Genomic DNA, 17,334 nt, shown 5'->3' on the forward strand with positions numbered 1-17,334 from the left:
GGCTCCACATGGTTGGTAAGAGCTGTCAGTGCACGTCTCCCTGTAGTGTAGTGGGATGTTGCAGGGTCAAAAACCCCAGTCGTAAGTTGAATAGTAACTGGTGGGGGTCTGCCTAACCCCAGCTTGCCTTTCAAAAAAAAACTCGTTTTTTTATATTTGCACAAGTTTCTTCTTAAATCAATCTAATCTACATAATCTCATTCCCATTTATCTATAATGTAATATAGTAGATAATTGCTTAACATCAGTACCCAACATGTTAAGACTAACTAAAATCATGTATAACCAACCATCCAGAACAAAGCCCAACTTAACTACACTTTGGTAATTAACCAACTCATAAAAAAAGGTCAAATTTCTTCTTCCCTCATAAAATACATATTAGTTGAATAGCATCGCCCCAAAGTTCAAACCCTAGTAAGGAGCAGTTTGATCAGGGAAAGACAGAAAGAATGAAAAGCATAGCTACCAGTTTTTCTCCATGAGCATTTGATACAATAACTGAAACAAAATTTGTGACTTGCCTGGTGTTCAACAAATAAGTCGTTGAACTTTGAATCAAAGGGATGAACATGATCAGCTTTACGAAGATTCAACATCAGAAACATTTAGACCGTCTCTGTATACCTCAAAATCGCCCATGGTCCACCGACATAAGAGGTGCAAGCGAAATGTCGCCATCTCCACACCAAGCAAACGCTGCAATAGGGTAAATATCAAGGTTGTCAGACTAGGAAGCGGAAGCGGGAAATGATACAGAAAGCAAAAGCAGAAAACGATACAGGAAGCAGAAGTGAGAAGTGATGCATTTTAAAATGTATAGGAAGCGGGAAGAGATGAATATATATATATATATATATATATATATATATATATATATATAAGAATTGAATGGGAATCAAAACGAAACACAAATAAAAACTAAAATAAAATGACTAATATTAAACTTCATGATTTTTTAGTGCAAGAATTAAATTTTTAACAAAATCTAAAAATGATGAGTGAGAAGAGAAATAAAACACATAAAAAACATGAAAAGTTGAGTAAGAGAACATATAAGAATAGATTAAGCATGTGTAAAGCATAGAAAGGGCATGGGGGAATCAAGATTCTCATCAAGTTTCGGAATCGAAGAGTATCGCTGTTCCGAAGCGAGTTTCCGGGAAGCGGGCTTCCCACCTATCTAAGAAGCTTCCGGTAACTCTGGTAAATACAGATTGTCCCATACTTAATATAAAGCATGTTTTTGCTTCGAGTAGACAAATGATAAAAAAGCAAGCAACACAGGTTGCTTCGTGCATGCACATGTGTATTTTATCAAATTCAGAAAACTTTCAAGAGAAAAACTTGGAGGAAACACAACAAAAATGTTTAAGGAACCAAAAAAAGAGAGAACCACAGGAAGATATTTGGAAAGTTCATCCTTTTTCAAGCCCTGGAAGAAGCTCTATACTGTGTCATGATATTAGCATCTTGTTCAAATATAGTGGCACTTCCAAGATTCATTATTTTGAAAAATCTTGTCAAAAAAGGAGATATTTTCAAAATACTGCATGCATGCCCTCAAATGTGCATTCATGCATGCAATACACACACACAGACACATTGTGAAGTTATATAGGACAAACCAGAATGCAAGCTGCTTCAGGTGATAATGGCTTTCCTTCTTCACACACTACATAATCTGCTACTAGCTCAACCACTCCTGTACCACAGCAATGAAGTATTTAGAATAGATATTAAATTATTCATAAATACTAGAAAGAAAGAAATCAACACTCAACAGATAACTTCACAATAAAACAGACTGCAAGATGAACTACCTTTGTTCAAGCGCACAGGCATCCCCTGTTTCCGCAAGAAAGGTTCCAACTCATGGGTAAATTGATCCAGTGGTCCTTCTTTTAGTTCAACCTAACAAGCAATTAATATCAATACCAACAATCGGACAGCACAAGAATCTCTTTACTGCTACATATGCCACATCTCTCTCTCCAAATCATGTGGCAACAAATTCTCGGGATCCTCCCTCAACCATAAAAATTTTTAAAAATAGCATTATAACCAAATATTCATTTATGCCTTGAATACTTCACAATACAACCAGTGGAGTGAAGCTTGAATCTACATTTAAATAGCAGTGACAGATACATGAATGTGGTTTTCCTGAGTTTCCAAACTTTTCCATCATATCAGATGGACAAAAAGTTTCAGTAGCTAAGGTGCTATTTGATTTGTTCAAAATATTCCCCCCTTGGTGAAAGCCATTTGAGACTACTTCTTCCTAGACAATAATTTCCATGGATTTTTCCCATCCATATTTGATGCATAGATGGAAAAATGCAGGAACATCTTATCTTATGCTTGATTAGCATCCAGAAAATCAAAACAATGACATTGTGTTCCAAAAACAATGAAAAAGACTATCCTTGAAGTTGATACACACCCCTCCACATTTATCATCATTAATTTTGGCAACCCCACCCCACCCCCCCCACCCCAGTTCCCCCTTCCTCATTACATTATATATTTCAAAAAAAGAAAAAAGAGGATGAGTCTATCATCACACCTAGGCAAGGACAGCTAGTCCAGTCAGCATAGACACCAACTAGTGATGAGGACCAAGTCAAATAACTAGATGCCTGAGCCTAGGCACTGATTACTTGCAAGGGACCTAATCAACCAACTATGTGGGATTATGAATTCAAAGTCGATTGCATTATATCATTTAGATACATAGATATATGAAATGCAACAGCCAAAGACCAATTCTTAGATTTGCAAGATGCATCATCCTCATTTCATAGAAATACGCATTTGCTTTCAATCAACATTATGTTTTGCACTGCAATCCTAGGGCAAAGATTTTCATGTTCAATACCATTATAGAAGATATGAAATAAATTCTTGAGATAGGTATTCACCAAACTTATCATATTGTAATGCAAGAACCTTTCCTGAAAATTATACTTATAGAATAGATACATAAACTACTTCCTGGATGCAGGCTAATCAAGACCAGATATGTGGCTGAAAGTGCCAAACCTTCTCTGTTGCAATAGTCCCAGTCCTCGCAAAGTCATGTTCCTCGTATTCTTCAAATATCCTAGATAAGAAATTTGAAAAAGTGCAACATTACTATCATGCCACATTGCATTAATTGCAACATTAATATAGAAAAAACAGCAGTATAAGGACTAGTTATATTCCATCTAATATTGGTTAATGCCTTAAAACAGCCAATATGAAGCCTCCGTATATTCATAAGTGCATTTATAATACATCCACATAACAAGATGAACTATCATATATCCAGATCAACTTGGTTATGGGAGAGTTGGATCATGTCTTGCATAAAGTAAGAACTGAAAATGTCCTTCCAAAAGATCAAAAAAACCAACAAAGGGTAGAAGTATATATAATGAAGTTGGTTGTGCATGCTTGCATAAGAATAATCATGTACATAAATAAGCACTTCAAAAAGATTAAACAAAATAAGAATAATACTTCCAAAGAATAATAAACATTATTTTCAAATCAGACATTCCATAACAAAAGGAGATGCTCACTTCAAAAGGTTTTAATGCATGCAGCTTGAAACAATTTCTCTTGCAAAAATTAAATGTGATTCAAGGCCAAAGGTCTGAAAGCATGCTGATTGACGCAATTTCTCTTGCAAAAATTAGGTGTAATTCAAGGCCAAAAAAATTAAAATCCGAGAATGTAGAGAAATTAGTGCCCCACAAAATTTTGCTAAAAAGAGTTCAAAGGTTTCGAAAGGAATTAGCGAGGAAAACTTGAATAGTTACTGTCAATCATGTATTGAATCGAGAAAAAAAAAAAGAATAGTGAAATATGAAATACAAATAGAGTGAAGAAATATAATCTGATTGAACCCAAACATTCCACTTATCCCAGAGGGAGAGAGCGAGAGATAAGTTGGAACATTTCATTACAAAGTAGAACATAATGTCACAACCTATCCCACATCTAGATGATTAGATTAGTGCACCCAAGCACTTCTCAGAGGTTGAAATAAGAGTGATACCCCACATCTTAATTCAAAAAGATTGAAGTGAAAAACCGCATAATGCATAAACCTCCAACACTTTGCATTATATCAAGAGCAAGTAAAATGCATCCACACTTAAAAAGTATTGACAACCTCTCGACCTCCTCTTTCGGCAAGTTGGTAAAGTAAAGTCCTGCATCTCCATGAAGCATCTGACCAAAAAAACAAAAAAAAAATGCCACAACTTTTCATGAGCACAAATACAGGAAGAATGGTTCTACTCTTAGAACACAACAATACCACAGGTCCTGTACTACCTTGGACACCTTGTGAATTCCTTCCTTAACTTCATCGGCCTGAGTTCGGCCGAGGGAGATCTGCATGACCTTGTTCGAACCAAGGAAGAACCTGCCCGCGCAACAAAAACACATTCGAAACTCATACGGTCAGCTTCGCATCAACAAACACCCGTCCAGACTCCGAAACACAACAAATGCCTTAAACGCTTCCGCTATGCCATTGCACACGCACCACACACACACACACACAGGAGGAGGAAAAGAAGACGATAAACGATGGCGATGGCGATGGCGATGACAACGAAAACGACAAAGAAGGAGGACCTGCTGGAGGACTTGAGCTGGTCCCTGAACTCCTTGAACTTGAGGTTCCTCATGTTCTCGAAGGTGAAGACGTAGAGGGAGGTGTAGCTCTCCGCGGCCTCCCTGATCGCGCTCACGATCGATTCCTTGTGCTCCCTCCCCTTCTTCTTCGTTTTCGACAGCGTCACTGCAATTCATCCAAAAAATCTCAAACACCCCAATCATCTCCGCACCATCAAACGCCCTAGCTGAACCATGAACCTTTCCCGCAGACGATGATAGGTAGCAGGAGAGTGTGATAGGGAAATGGGTAACTCACCGACTTTGTTGCGCTTCGATTTAGGCATGGTGGTGGGTGGTGAAGGAGGAGAAGTGGTACGCCTGTTCTCGCTCTCGCTCTGCCTTCTTCGGCGGGCGTGGTGGGTACGAGAGAGAGAGTGCACGCGCTTTGTTTTCTTTCTTTCTTTTTTGCGGGGGGGGGGGGGGGGGGGGGGGGGGGGTGTTAGGGTTGCATCTTGCGGGCGGCGGGTCGTGGTAGATCCGGGTTCGAATCCTAATATTAATAAATACTAAATAACAATCCAGATCAGGATAATGGGTTGAAAATCCTGATCCGAAATTTAAAAGGTAATATTGGGTTCGATCTAAGAACAGTAAAAAGGATTTCACATAAAGAATAGCTTTGACCCGGGACTGAAGGTAGAACTAGCAGAAAATATTGACCTCATTCTTAACCCGGTCAAATCTGATGCATTTGCACCCTCTGACACTAGAGTTCGACAATATGTTTGGATTCGGATTCAAATTTGGATGTGGAGTTATCCCAACTAAACTCCAAATTCAGATAGGGAGGGCTTCTACAAGGTCCAGGTTCGATTTCCTTCAGACCCTGGCCAGTTTGCGAATGTGGTTTTACCTCTAATCAGGAGATTCGAGATTTGACTACAATGGCTCGGGTCATCTGGTAGGGGCTACTAGTGAATATCACCAAAGTTGACAGAACGTCACAAGCTCCAAACCTATAGGTGGTGTTCATTGCCACAAGAAACTGGGTGTACTCCTCAGTGGGCAGGGATGGGGGTGTAACCAGGTCAGGTCTAAAAGTAAGACCTAAACCTGATCCAGTCTCATTTGGGTTTGAGTACATCTAGAAACTGTAAACCCAAATGGGTTAACGGGTTCAAGTATACATTGGGTCATGTCTTTAGTAGACCTGTTTTGATTCGAGTTGGGTTCAGATTTGTTAATCAGGGTTGCACCACCATAGAAGGAGAAGAAGAAAAGAGGAAAAAAGAAAACAAGGAGAGAGGGGCTGCAGGAATTCTTTAGATATGAGACATGTGAGATGGGTCCTCCTTTTAGTATTATGTAATTGATTTTTGTACAAGTACAGTATTACTTCTTTCTTTAATGTATAACATAAAATTTAAGTGAGGCATAAAATTGAAAACAAAAAGTATTACTAAAATATATAAGAACACTTGAATTATATCTAGATATGTTCTCATGTCTCGTTAGGCTCCTGAATTTGTACATGGTTAGAATCATAGACAACTTGCCTTTCAAATACCAAAATTGATATTTGCTCAATTCCTTTTGGAACAAGTCTGCCACTTGATCTTTTATCCCAATAAACTTAGCTTCAATTTCACCAATGAAATGTTGGTCTATGTTAATATGTTTTGTTCTTTCACGTTGAATTGGATTACGAGAAATCTTAATCATACTTTGATTGTGAGACTTTATATTTTTTTATCTAAATCACTCAAGTATCTAATCCAAGTTACTTTTGAGGAGGTTATAACCATGTTTTGATATTCAACCTTTGTGTTAGAACGAGCAACTACCTTTTGCTTCTTACTGCTCCATAAAAATAAATTTTACCTGATAAAGACACAATATCCTAAAATTAACATTCGCCAATATGCATTTGAGAAAGGCCATTATTGTAAGCATGTCTTCGTTTCTATCTCTTTTCTTGTAACAAAGCTTATCTCTACGTATACCTGATTTATTGAATAAACATCTGGGCGAGTGAAAGTATGAAATTGAAGCCTACATACAATACTCCAGTATTTAGTAAGGTCATCATATATCTCTCCATCATAGTTGAGTTTTTTATGTAGTGGGCTAGGAATCAGCAAGGGATTGCAGACTCTCATACTAGCCTTATTCAGCATATCAATGATAGACTTGTATTGGGTCAACACTAGAGTATTGTCTCCTCTATCAACCTTCACTCATAGGAGCCTGGATCAAGTGCCATCACATGGCACACTTTAAAGTGCGTTGTTGCACATGATGCCATCCATCTTTGGCTGACAGTGTGTCAGTTGTGGAGCCCAAAAGCAGATAGAGGCCAACCAGGTGGAGAGGCACACTCAAAGTGTGCCATGTCATCTTGATCTTGGCTCCACTCTTAGAAAGTATTTCAGCCTCCTTAGATTTTTCATTTTGAACCTATGACTTAAGACTTCTTTGGTTTCAATAATATGTTTCTTTGAATTTTCTGCAACAATTATGTCATCCACATAAATCATCAATAAGTTATCCAGCCTATACTTTTATAAATAAAAAGTGAATGATCAAGAGCCGATCTATAAAACCCATGCCTTTGAATTTCAAGAGAAAAGTTTTTAAACCATGACCCGAAGGTTTGTTTTAACCCATATATTGCCTTATTTAACTTGCACATATAGTTGTTGGGATCCTTTTCACTATACCCATGAGGTTGTTTCATATAGACTTTTTCTTTTAAGTCTCCGTGCAAAAATGCATTTTTAACATTCAATTGACTCAACATCTAGCCATGATCTACAGCAAGAGATAGGATAACATGAATTATCCTCATCCTCACTATAGGACTAAAGGTTTTATCATAATCCAACCTATGCTCTTGAGAATAACCCTTTGCTATAAGTCAAGTTTTATACATCTCTATTTTACCATCTGGTTTATATTTGATCTTGTATACTCATTTTGATCCAACAACTTTATCTAAAGCCTTCATAAAATATCACATGTTTGGCATTCGTAAAAAGCCTCCATCTCATCATTCATAACCTTTCACATGTCAGACTTGGATGCCTGACTTTATATTTTGGGTTCTTGCCTTACACTGTAATTGGGAATGCTTGATGTTTTGTGTAGAAACTCTCATAATTGGCTCATATCTCAATAGGATGTCAAATTCACATTGGTAGAGGTATTTGATCATCATGAGGGGCTGTATTTTGTTGTTGTAAAAGGGTGTCAGGTGTTTCTTTATTTTTGCGACTATATACAAACCCTTTGAACCTACCAATTTTTGGGTTGAATCATAAATACATGTTTGAAACCCAATTGTACTCATGTCAATATCTTGATACCCCGGATCATGTTGTCCCTGAACATCACCTTCGCAGTTAGTTTCTTCCATGTGTTCTTTGCTGGACCCATCAAATTCCTTTGTAAAAAAACTTGCACTCATCCATGATTGATAAAATTCTATGCTCAAAAATTATTTTATCAAAGACAACATTCCTTGAAATTTGAATGCATGTGTTCTTAACATAATAACATTTATACCCCTTATAATCATCAGTATTTTCAATGAATTTGCAAGGATGCACTTTCTTATCAAATTTATTTCTAAAAAAACACCAATGTGAGCATAACAAATACATCCATAGGCCTTTAAAAAATGATAATAAGGATGCTTTCCAAACATTTCATAGTATGGTGATTTATCCTGGAGTATCTTCATGAGTAGCATATTAATGATGTGGATTACGGTATGAAAGGCTTCCTCATGCATCATAGCTAAGGCACTTTCAACTATGTACCTATACTTTTTGTCAATAAAGTCATTTTGATGAGATGTCTGGTGACAAGACACTCTCTAATAGATCCTATTTTTTTTAAGATATTCAATAAAGTAATTCGAAGAGTATTCACCCTCACCATCACACTGGACATTTATGATAAGAAGAGAGAATTGGTTGTGAACCATATCATAAAATTTTTTAAAGATGTTAAAAAATTCATGCTTGTGCTTCATGAAAAATATCCAAGCATGTCATGAGTAGTTATCAATAAAAGTCATATAGTATCGACTCTCATAAGAAGAAATATTGGGAGTTAATCCCCACACACCTAAAAGAACAATTTCAAACAACTTGAAAGCTCTTTTATGAATGGATAAAAAAGGTAATACACGACTCTTGGACATATGACAACTTGGACAAACATGATTGTCTGACTCTTGACTCAAACTTGACTTTGAAATCAAATTACTGGAAATAAGCTTTTCAATCAAAGTTTTTTTACAATGTGAAAGACGACTTTGCCAGACATGCGACTTATTTGACTCAGACTCATTGACAAAACAAGAAGAAGAATATGAAGAACTTGTGACTCTACATGGATTGTTCTTGACTTCTATTGTTGGATCTTCCTTGAAAAGGTACATATTCTCTCAATCTCTCTTCTTCAGTGAACGTCCTCTTCATTTGAAATCCTTCACATAAATATAAGAAGTAAAAATGATGCACGAATTGGTATCATCAATTAGCTTAAAAACATAGACAAGATTTTTTTTTGGAGCAAGAAAGACATTAGATAATTGAAGACTAGAATTATACATGAGAATGAAAACTTTTTGGGTATGTGTGATGGGGTGGTGAGTACCATCTCCAATGATAACTGTAACTTTTTCAAAATAAGAGATCAAGTTTTTAAATTTACCTTTATCACTGATGATGTGATTTGATGCCCTTGAATCCACATACTAAACTCTTATCATTTTGTTTCAGATTTAGTCTTGCAAGAGCTGCCAGTAAAAGCTGCTTATCCACATGCATTTGTGCCTCTGCTTCTGATTCTTCTGATTTATTTGAAGGCTTTTCTTGCATGTTGGCCTCAGTGTTATACCTCAAATCATCCTTAAACCAACTATTGTCCTTTATATGGCCTGACCTTTTATAGATAAAGTTGATCATATTTTTTACCTTCATTGGCTAATGGTGAGATGTTTGGAAGAGGGTGAAGTTCATGACCTCTCTGATTTTCTGTACATCCATGTCCTCATCCTCCTCGCATACCCCCATGGCATCTTCTCTATTGCATCCTAGAAATGAGAACATTATGGTTCTCTATTGCGTCGAAGAGCTTTTTATTGTACAAGATAAATTCATCTCAAACTAGAGTAGTTTGGGAAGCAATGCTTCAAATGTTGGTAACATAAGAAAGCAAGTCAAAGTCATATAGAGGACATTGTATTTTATCCCAAGTCCATTGAAGGCTTATTGTACTTTATCTTAATCTGAGACCTCATACTTGACCATGCTAGTTGGTCAATAATCTTCTTCATTTTGTTTAAATACTCCATTACAGTCATAAAACCCTTCTTGAGATTCTGGAACTCTCTCTTTAAAATTATAATTCTTGCTTCTGAGACTTGATAATATATTTGAACTAACTTTGCTCAAAGTTTCATAGTTGTGCAGTAATCAGGAATATCGATTAACACTTCTTGAGATAACATAGATGTGATGTAGGCAACAAGTGTCTGATCACATTTTATCCAGGATATGTAATTTGGCTTTCAAACATGTATAATGACAACAACCCCTTTTTCATCCTTTTTTCCTACATAATAAACTCTAGTGGGATTGTGATTGACCCATCCATGTGGCTCGACAGGTCTTGACTATGAATAAAAAAAAAATTTATCTTTTTCATGTGAGAAAATTAAAAATTGTTAACTTTTCATAAACGAATTGATCAAGAAAATTGGTAGAATGAACAAAAGAGGAAGTGGAAGAAGAATCCATTAAAGGAAACAAGAAATGAGGTAAAATTAAATCTTAGAAAATTTAAGAGGGTGACACGGTTTTCAAATAAGATAAGAATATAAGAGATTAATTTTTCTTTTCAAACAAGTCGCTAAAAAACATTGAAGTTGAAACTGTATTGAAGAAAATCAATCTTCAATAATAAACAAATTTGCATGGTTTTTTTTGTAGATCAAAAAATAGCTATAAAATCAAGAACATGATTTAGCAACCAAGTTCGATTTTTATAAAGGAATTGGGTAAAAGATGATTAAGAGAGGCAATAAAAGGGTATTCATGTGAAAATAAAACACCCACATGAAAAATTGATATGCAGCATAGGGATCTTATGCAATGAATAATCTAGACTAGATATTTACCCAGAATAAAGAAATAAAATATTTATTGTCAAAAACTCACTATTTTGGGTTTTTCAAGAAGAGAGAATCAAGAAAGAGGGGAGATGAAAGAAGAATGAGAGAAAGGGAATAGCCAAGCCTTTTGGACTCACCTTGACAAAGAAATCAGGATCATATGTGCTTTGATACCTTGTTAATCAAGGCTACACCACCATAGAAGAATTAGAAGAAGAGAGGAAAAAGCGAGAACAAGGAGAGAGATGGCTGTGCAAATCCCTAGGCACATTTTCCAATGTGGGACATGTGGGACAGATCCTCCTTTTAATATTATGTAACTGATTTTTTTTACAAGTACATTATTACTCATTTCTTTAATGTACAACATAACATTTAAGTGAGGGGTAAAACTAGAAACAAAAAGTATTAATAAATACATAAGAACACATGAATCAATATCTAGATGTGGATTTGGTTCCAGATCCATTATCATGTCCCATTAGGGTTTAAGTATGGCTGAACAAAGTAGACTTATATAGGTTAATGGGTTCGGGTGTTAATGATTTGGGTTTCAGCTCAGGTTTTGATATGATCAGTATTCTAGACCTAATTATCCCCTAAAAGCAATTGTTATTAAGATCATATATTAACAAAATAAAAGCTTAGTAACTATTCTAATTAATGCCAAAATTTGTATATAAAAATAATATATTTATGTCAATCAAACATTTTAAGTTGAAACAAAAAAATAATCATATATCATATTCAAAATGGATCAAATTCAATGACTTCTCAAGTATTATTTTGGGATTCCCTTCAATATGACAATTTCCTTGACAAAAGGGCAATAGGAAGTATATGCAAAAATGAATTGTTTAGATTACTAAATGTAATGCATATTAAGTCTAAGTTTATCAACTTCTTTAAATGTTTAATTAAATATATAATATTTACCAATTAGAAACGTTCAGATGGATAGGGTATGAAGTGGGTTTGGGTAGGAGTCGGTTCAGGTATATAGTTAGGTCGGGTATAGATCGGTTCAGGTTCTATTGTATAATCGATTTAGGTAAAAAAACGGCTCAGGTATATAGTCGGGTTGGGTTCAGATTGATTCAGTTTTAAAATATGAAAAACCATTTGGATCCAAATACATAATCGAGTTGAGTGTATTCAGGTTCTGGTATCCATTTATAATACCCAAGACCCAACCTATTTTCATTATGGGTCTATATTTTGGACCTGACCCAAACCCATGAGTCCGCTAATATCAGTTCAAGTCGGGTATAATAGGTATGAGACATCTATTTGGTTCGAGTATACCTGACCTAGTTACATCCCTAGGCAGAGAGGACCTCAAAGGTTTTACCAACAGTAGGCCAGCCAATGTGCGGTAGGTGATGAGGGGTTTTTTTTCTTGGACTATCCAAACAAATAAGATAAGAGAATCCAAGATTTTTATGATTTGGGTTGAGAAAATTGGAAACTAGATATGGTGTAGCATGTAAGAAAGTAGGGCAAACTCAAACTAGACCAGGCAATCAAATCAATTAAGATTGAGCCCATTTAGTAGACCAGGAGTAGGTCCACTCCAAAACTTAGACCTATCTAAAAACAGGTTTTGTTCTTGGGTATGAAAGTTTAGATCTCAAAGCCATTTGTATTTAGTCTGCCCATATGCCCTACCCAATTGGTTATTTATATGCACTCAAACCAACCTAAACCAAACCCAAATTTACCTGATTAGAACCAAAATAAGGCAAGACCGGACCCATTCGTTCCCAAATGAATTAAAACCCAAATAAAGCTACACCTAAAACTATGTTAAACCTTACAAAAATATGTATGTTTTATTAATTAAAATTATCTTAATATCTTTATTCGATATTAGTTACCCTAGAAGGGTGTCACATTCAACACCATTCTTGTTCAAACAAAATCAACAATGATGTGCAAAAAACAATATTAAAGGTTCCCCAAGACCTTTACTAACATTTTTTGCACGTCATTAAAGGGTTTTCTTTTTCTTTTTTAATTGTAGCAGGTGGACACGCATCACACAAGCGTGTGTGCAACAACCCCAAATTTACCTCCAAAAATATAAGATTTTTTAAAAAGAAGTGAATTATCTCCAAGACTAATCTATGGTCTTGTTTCAACCGTACCAAGCACTAGACAGCTCGCTTGAGCACAAGCACGAGCGTTTCTTAGCCTTCTAGTACCATGTCCAATACATAACTACCAAAGCCAAGACCTTTTGTCAAAAATCAACTCATTGCTTTATTTTTCAAATGCAAAATATAACCCAAGGATTTGGGGTCTATCACATATTTACTTTCTAATACACTAACCATTCATGTCAAACTATATTTGAAATGAAATTGTTCCAAACAATAATTGAACTTAATAAATTTTAACTTTAAATTCACAAGTTTAAAAACAAATTCATCCCAACTGTTTATAATTCAGCCACCAATTCATAAATATCACCACACTCACCAAACTAGTTTTGCCATTACGATGCTTAATTAAGCCTGAGCATCACTACCTAAAAATATTAAATAACAGATAAGAACTCAATTCTTATACAAAATCTCTCATTACCCAACAATAAAGGATAAAGTATAAATTGAACAAATATAGATTTTGGAAAACATTTGAGCATATACAACAATTTAGATATGGGTTCTACACATGTCCTATACAATCCAAACCCCACCACGGGTACTATCACAGTGAAACTCTGAAGACCAATGCGATTCTCATGTGTATCTTAATCACACACAATTGTATTTTATTAATTGGGTCTTGTACATGTCCCTCAGCCAGCGTCGAGCATCGTCACCCTAGCAAAAACATCGAACACCTTCACCCAATGTCGGTTATGACACAAGCATCATCACCTCATGCCTGGACAACTTCGAACATCAGCACCTTAGTCCACTTTTTTTCTGGTATACTAATACACTAATAGCTTAAGTCAACCCTAACCATCATCGAGCCAAAACAGTGAAAATGTTTTCTACTACCATGGTTGGGAACAAGAATATCAATATTAATTTTTTGTAGAAAACAACACCACAAAGTTTAATACCATGTTGTTCCCCACCACAACACCCTTCCAAAGATCTCACAATACACGTAAGGCAACCAAATAAAAAATAAGTACACTATTTAAGCATCTTTTACTTCTTAATTATTGATTGTTTTCATTGTCAAGAATAAATTGGGCCCACAATATCCATAACACATCAGTATGCTGCATGAGTTCCATATCGGCTCAAATATGCACATTGTATGTATCATTAATTCAAACATGCACATCGTCATGCTTCATCTAATTGGGAAATCTTTGCTCGGTCACAACAGTTACCATTGTGTGCCAACAATTGCAAATAAATCATATGCATCATAACACAAAATGAACAATGTATTCACATGATTAATACATCAATTTTGCACTAGCACACAGTCATTCATAGGCTTATATGTAGCTTACTCATAAGCCACAATACAATTTGGTTCACCCTTTTGAACCACATAATGCATTTAAATAGACAACACCTGTTAGATGACAAATAATGCTCACAAACCACATACCATGGTTGTATGCTACACATGATTAACCTAAGCCTACATACAACATCACACATCATGCTAACCATAAATCACATGGTTCAAATATGGAACCAACACATGCATGTAAATCAACACATCTTATGCAACATGCCAAAACAATTTACATGTAGAATTATAAAAACAGATTTTTCCCTTATTATTATAATTTTTTTCGTGCATCCTAGTAAATGAAATAAATTCTAAAATTTTTGTAGTAGATTTTCATATATGTTAGCTAACTATATCCATAAACCTTGGTTCAATCAAATCTTACATCAGGGAGAAATATATCTTTTACTGAGTCTGGTTTTTTGTTCCCATAATAGAACTATCCGATTATGTTATACCAAATAACCATCAGCCCATGAATTTACATAATAAGATAAATTCTATAAATTTTATTATAGTTGGATGTATATGTTTAAAATAATCTTCCTAGAAATTAGGTCTAAATTTCATCCTATCTGTAAATAAAAATTCAAGCACCATAGCCTATTTATGGTTTTTGACAGACTGTGTTTAAAAAACTTCAGAATTTGGAACCAATTTGCGTGATTTTTTTTAATTCATAAATTGTAATGAATTTGACCACCAACTTTTTATCGTGTCCTCTTTAATATATAAATTAACACTAATAAAAAAATTTGTCATAAACATAGAGTATATTGACAGAAATAAAATCAACAAGATTGTGCAGTTAAATACAAAAAAAAAAAATTAACTTGCAGATGTCATATCTCCCTCATCTGGACCTTAAATGAATCCAATTTTTTTATGGGACTGCTCTTACATATCAGAAACATCCCTTTAATTTTTAAGTATTTTTGGGCTCATCATTTTGGATCATGATAAAGTTCTTTAAAACCGAATGGAATAAAAATAATAGGAGAACATACTTTTTAAATAATCACATAACTAATTTCATGTTTTTCATAAAGAAAACACCATAATCATGCATCCAACGATTTTGAATTAATCATAAGCACATTATACACATGTATATCAACATCTAAACATATTGCAGATACATAAATAACACAAGGTCCAACATTTCTTTGTAAGAACACATTTTTCTCAAAAATAATTTTCAAAAAAGATTTCAGGTTTACAAAAACCTCTGAATATATTTTTAATACATCTAAACCATATTAAATCTATGCATGGACATATCTAACATATTGTAAATATCAAATCTAGCGTGAACATGAATTTAAACATCAATCTACATTTTTCTAGAATAAAAAACAAATCAAATCAAGCCTATGATTAAAAATGAATATATATATATATATATAATCAAAACTAGGTTTAAAAATAAATATATCTTAAATCAAAATGTAGAAACATGATTCCATACTTGATGAACCTATTCTAAACCCTGAATATGTTGAATAATAAGAAACTCTAAACCTTTGATGTGTAAACTCACAAATATGATACCGTGTACATGAACGACGAATGAATTGCACCTAAACAATGCAAGAGACCGTAGATCTCTTTTTCCTACTCAAGTGAGTGCTTGGCCACAAAGGTTTGGTCAACCTATTCTTTATCTTCCTTGATTCTTCTTCTTTCCTTCTTTTTTTCTCTTTCTTCTCTCTCTACACTCTTCTCTCTCTTTCTCTCCAACGGTTTTTTAAATAGTGAGAGAGGTTATATTTATAACCTCTTACCAGATACAATAACGAATAGGTGTTTTAAAATTTTCATGTTTCATGACTTCTTAATAAAAGGTTTCTCATTACAACTAAATATCTTCATCCCAAGATTACGAGATTTCTTTTTTCATGAGGGAACTTGCTGGTTTTGGGCTTATTCCTAAGCTTGGACTCTCTAAAATGCTTAAGCATGCTATGTTTGGACCAGGCTTCTCCAAAATGTCTTCTTTATTAAGCTTTCAAGTCAGCATCTACCCGACCTATCGATAGGCCTACCCTCCTCTCTTATTGTTACTAGTCCAAGTAGAATTGTCAACAAGTCTGAGATGACCCGATACTGAACCAGATCAGATTTAATAGGATGAACATTTAGGCTTAATGCAACAAGTTAAATTAACAAAACATGTTAGAAGATCCCCGATAGAGTTCTAATTAAGATCTGAAATTAAAAGATAAAATACACATTTATTTATTTTAGTTTTGCTATTGGAATTCATACTCATATCTGGTCATGACTAAGCCAAGTCTCATCAGACCCAGACCCAGACCCAAACTTGGTGATGGCACCTCCAATTCAGATCCAGGTCTAGACATATGTGGATCAGTCCAACCCAATACAAGCCCAAAAAAAAATCTTTAAATTTTCAGGCGAGTTAGTTGCATTTTTTATTAGTAGTCTCCATCATTTCAGATTCCTCATGATACTTTTTTATTGTTTTACACAATAACAAAGAAAACAGAGGATGCAGAGGAAGGTGAATAGATACATCTTTTGAATCAACATCAAAAGACATATCAAGCCACTCTCTCCAACTTAGAATGCCTAATCCTTCCACCCCACTCATTGTTCAACTCTGTAATACCATTGCTAGGCAAGTTATTCATGCCCATTTGTACTTCTCTGAAAAGACCAGCATGTCCAAATCTGTATTATCCAGCCCAACATCAATGATTGTTATATCAGCTTTGTTGTTACCATCTGCATCACAATTTATTGCTAGTTTACCATAACCAGAAGAAGAACCAGACCTCAAAGTAGACTGCCTTGATGTACCAGCCAACAGAAGACTGAAAAAAATCATGACACTCAGTTTGCTTTGTCACACTACAAGCAGAACTTTCCTTAGACAACCTACAAACTTTTGCATGTCGAAGGCTATCTTTATCTATATCTTGCAAGCCAACGTAAAAATGGAGCTTTATTCTTAATATCATCAACATCAACTGATGAAAATGCTCCAACGTGATACCCTACACCATTTAATCAATTAAACA

At 34.9% G+C, this 17,334-nt stretch overlaps 1 protein-coding gene across 1 annotated transcript; it reads right to left on the minus strand.

The window, feature by feature from the left end:
* Nucleotides 1-296: 296 nt before the first annotated feature.
* LOC149846386 (uncharacterized) lies at nt 297-5,064 on the minus strand. The gene is made up of 8 exons (XM_089997967.1): nt 4,934-5,064; nt 4,636-4,801; nt 4,330-4,420; nt 4,166-4,224; nt 3,046-3,106; nt 1,824-1,914; nt 1,629-1,705; nt 297-699 (listed from the first exon to the last, which is right to left on the minus strand). The coding sequence occupies exons 1-8, from the start codon at nt 4,959-4,961 to the stop codon at nt 583-585; spliced, it is 690 nt and encodes a 229-aa protein (XP_089854093.1). The 5' UTR covers nt 4,962-5,064; the 3' UTR covers nt 297-582.
* Between the last annotated feature and the right edge of the window lie 12,270 nt (nt 5,065-17,334).

This window comes from Nuphar pumila, chromosome 2 (assembly GCF_984573655.1).
Source record: "Nuphar pumila chromosome 2, dmNupPumi1.hap1.1, whole genome shotgun sequence".
NCBI lineage: Eukaryota > Viridiplantae > Streptophyta > Magnoliopsida > Nymphaeales > Nymphaeaceae > Nuphar > Nuphar pumila.

Coding starts and splice junctions, on each gene's coding strand:
- LOC149846386 (XM_089997967.1), bottom strand. CDS start 4,961: ATGCCTAAATCGAAGCGCAACAAAGTCG. Junction 3,107..4,165: donor CCGAAAGAGGAGGTCGAGAG/GTTGTCAATACT, acceptor TTTCTTATCTAG/GATATTTGAAGAATACGAGG. Junction 700..1,628: donor CTGAAGCAGCTTGCATTCTG/GTTTGTCCTATA, acceptor ACCCTATTGCAG/CGTTTGCTTGGTGTGGAGAT.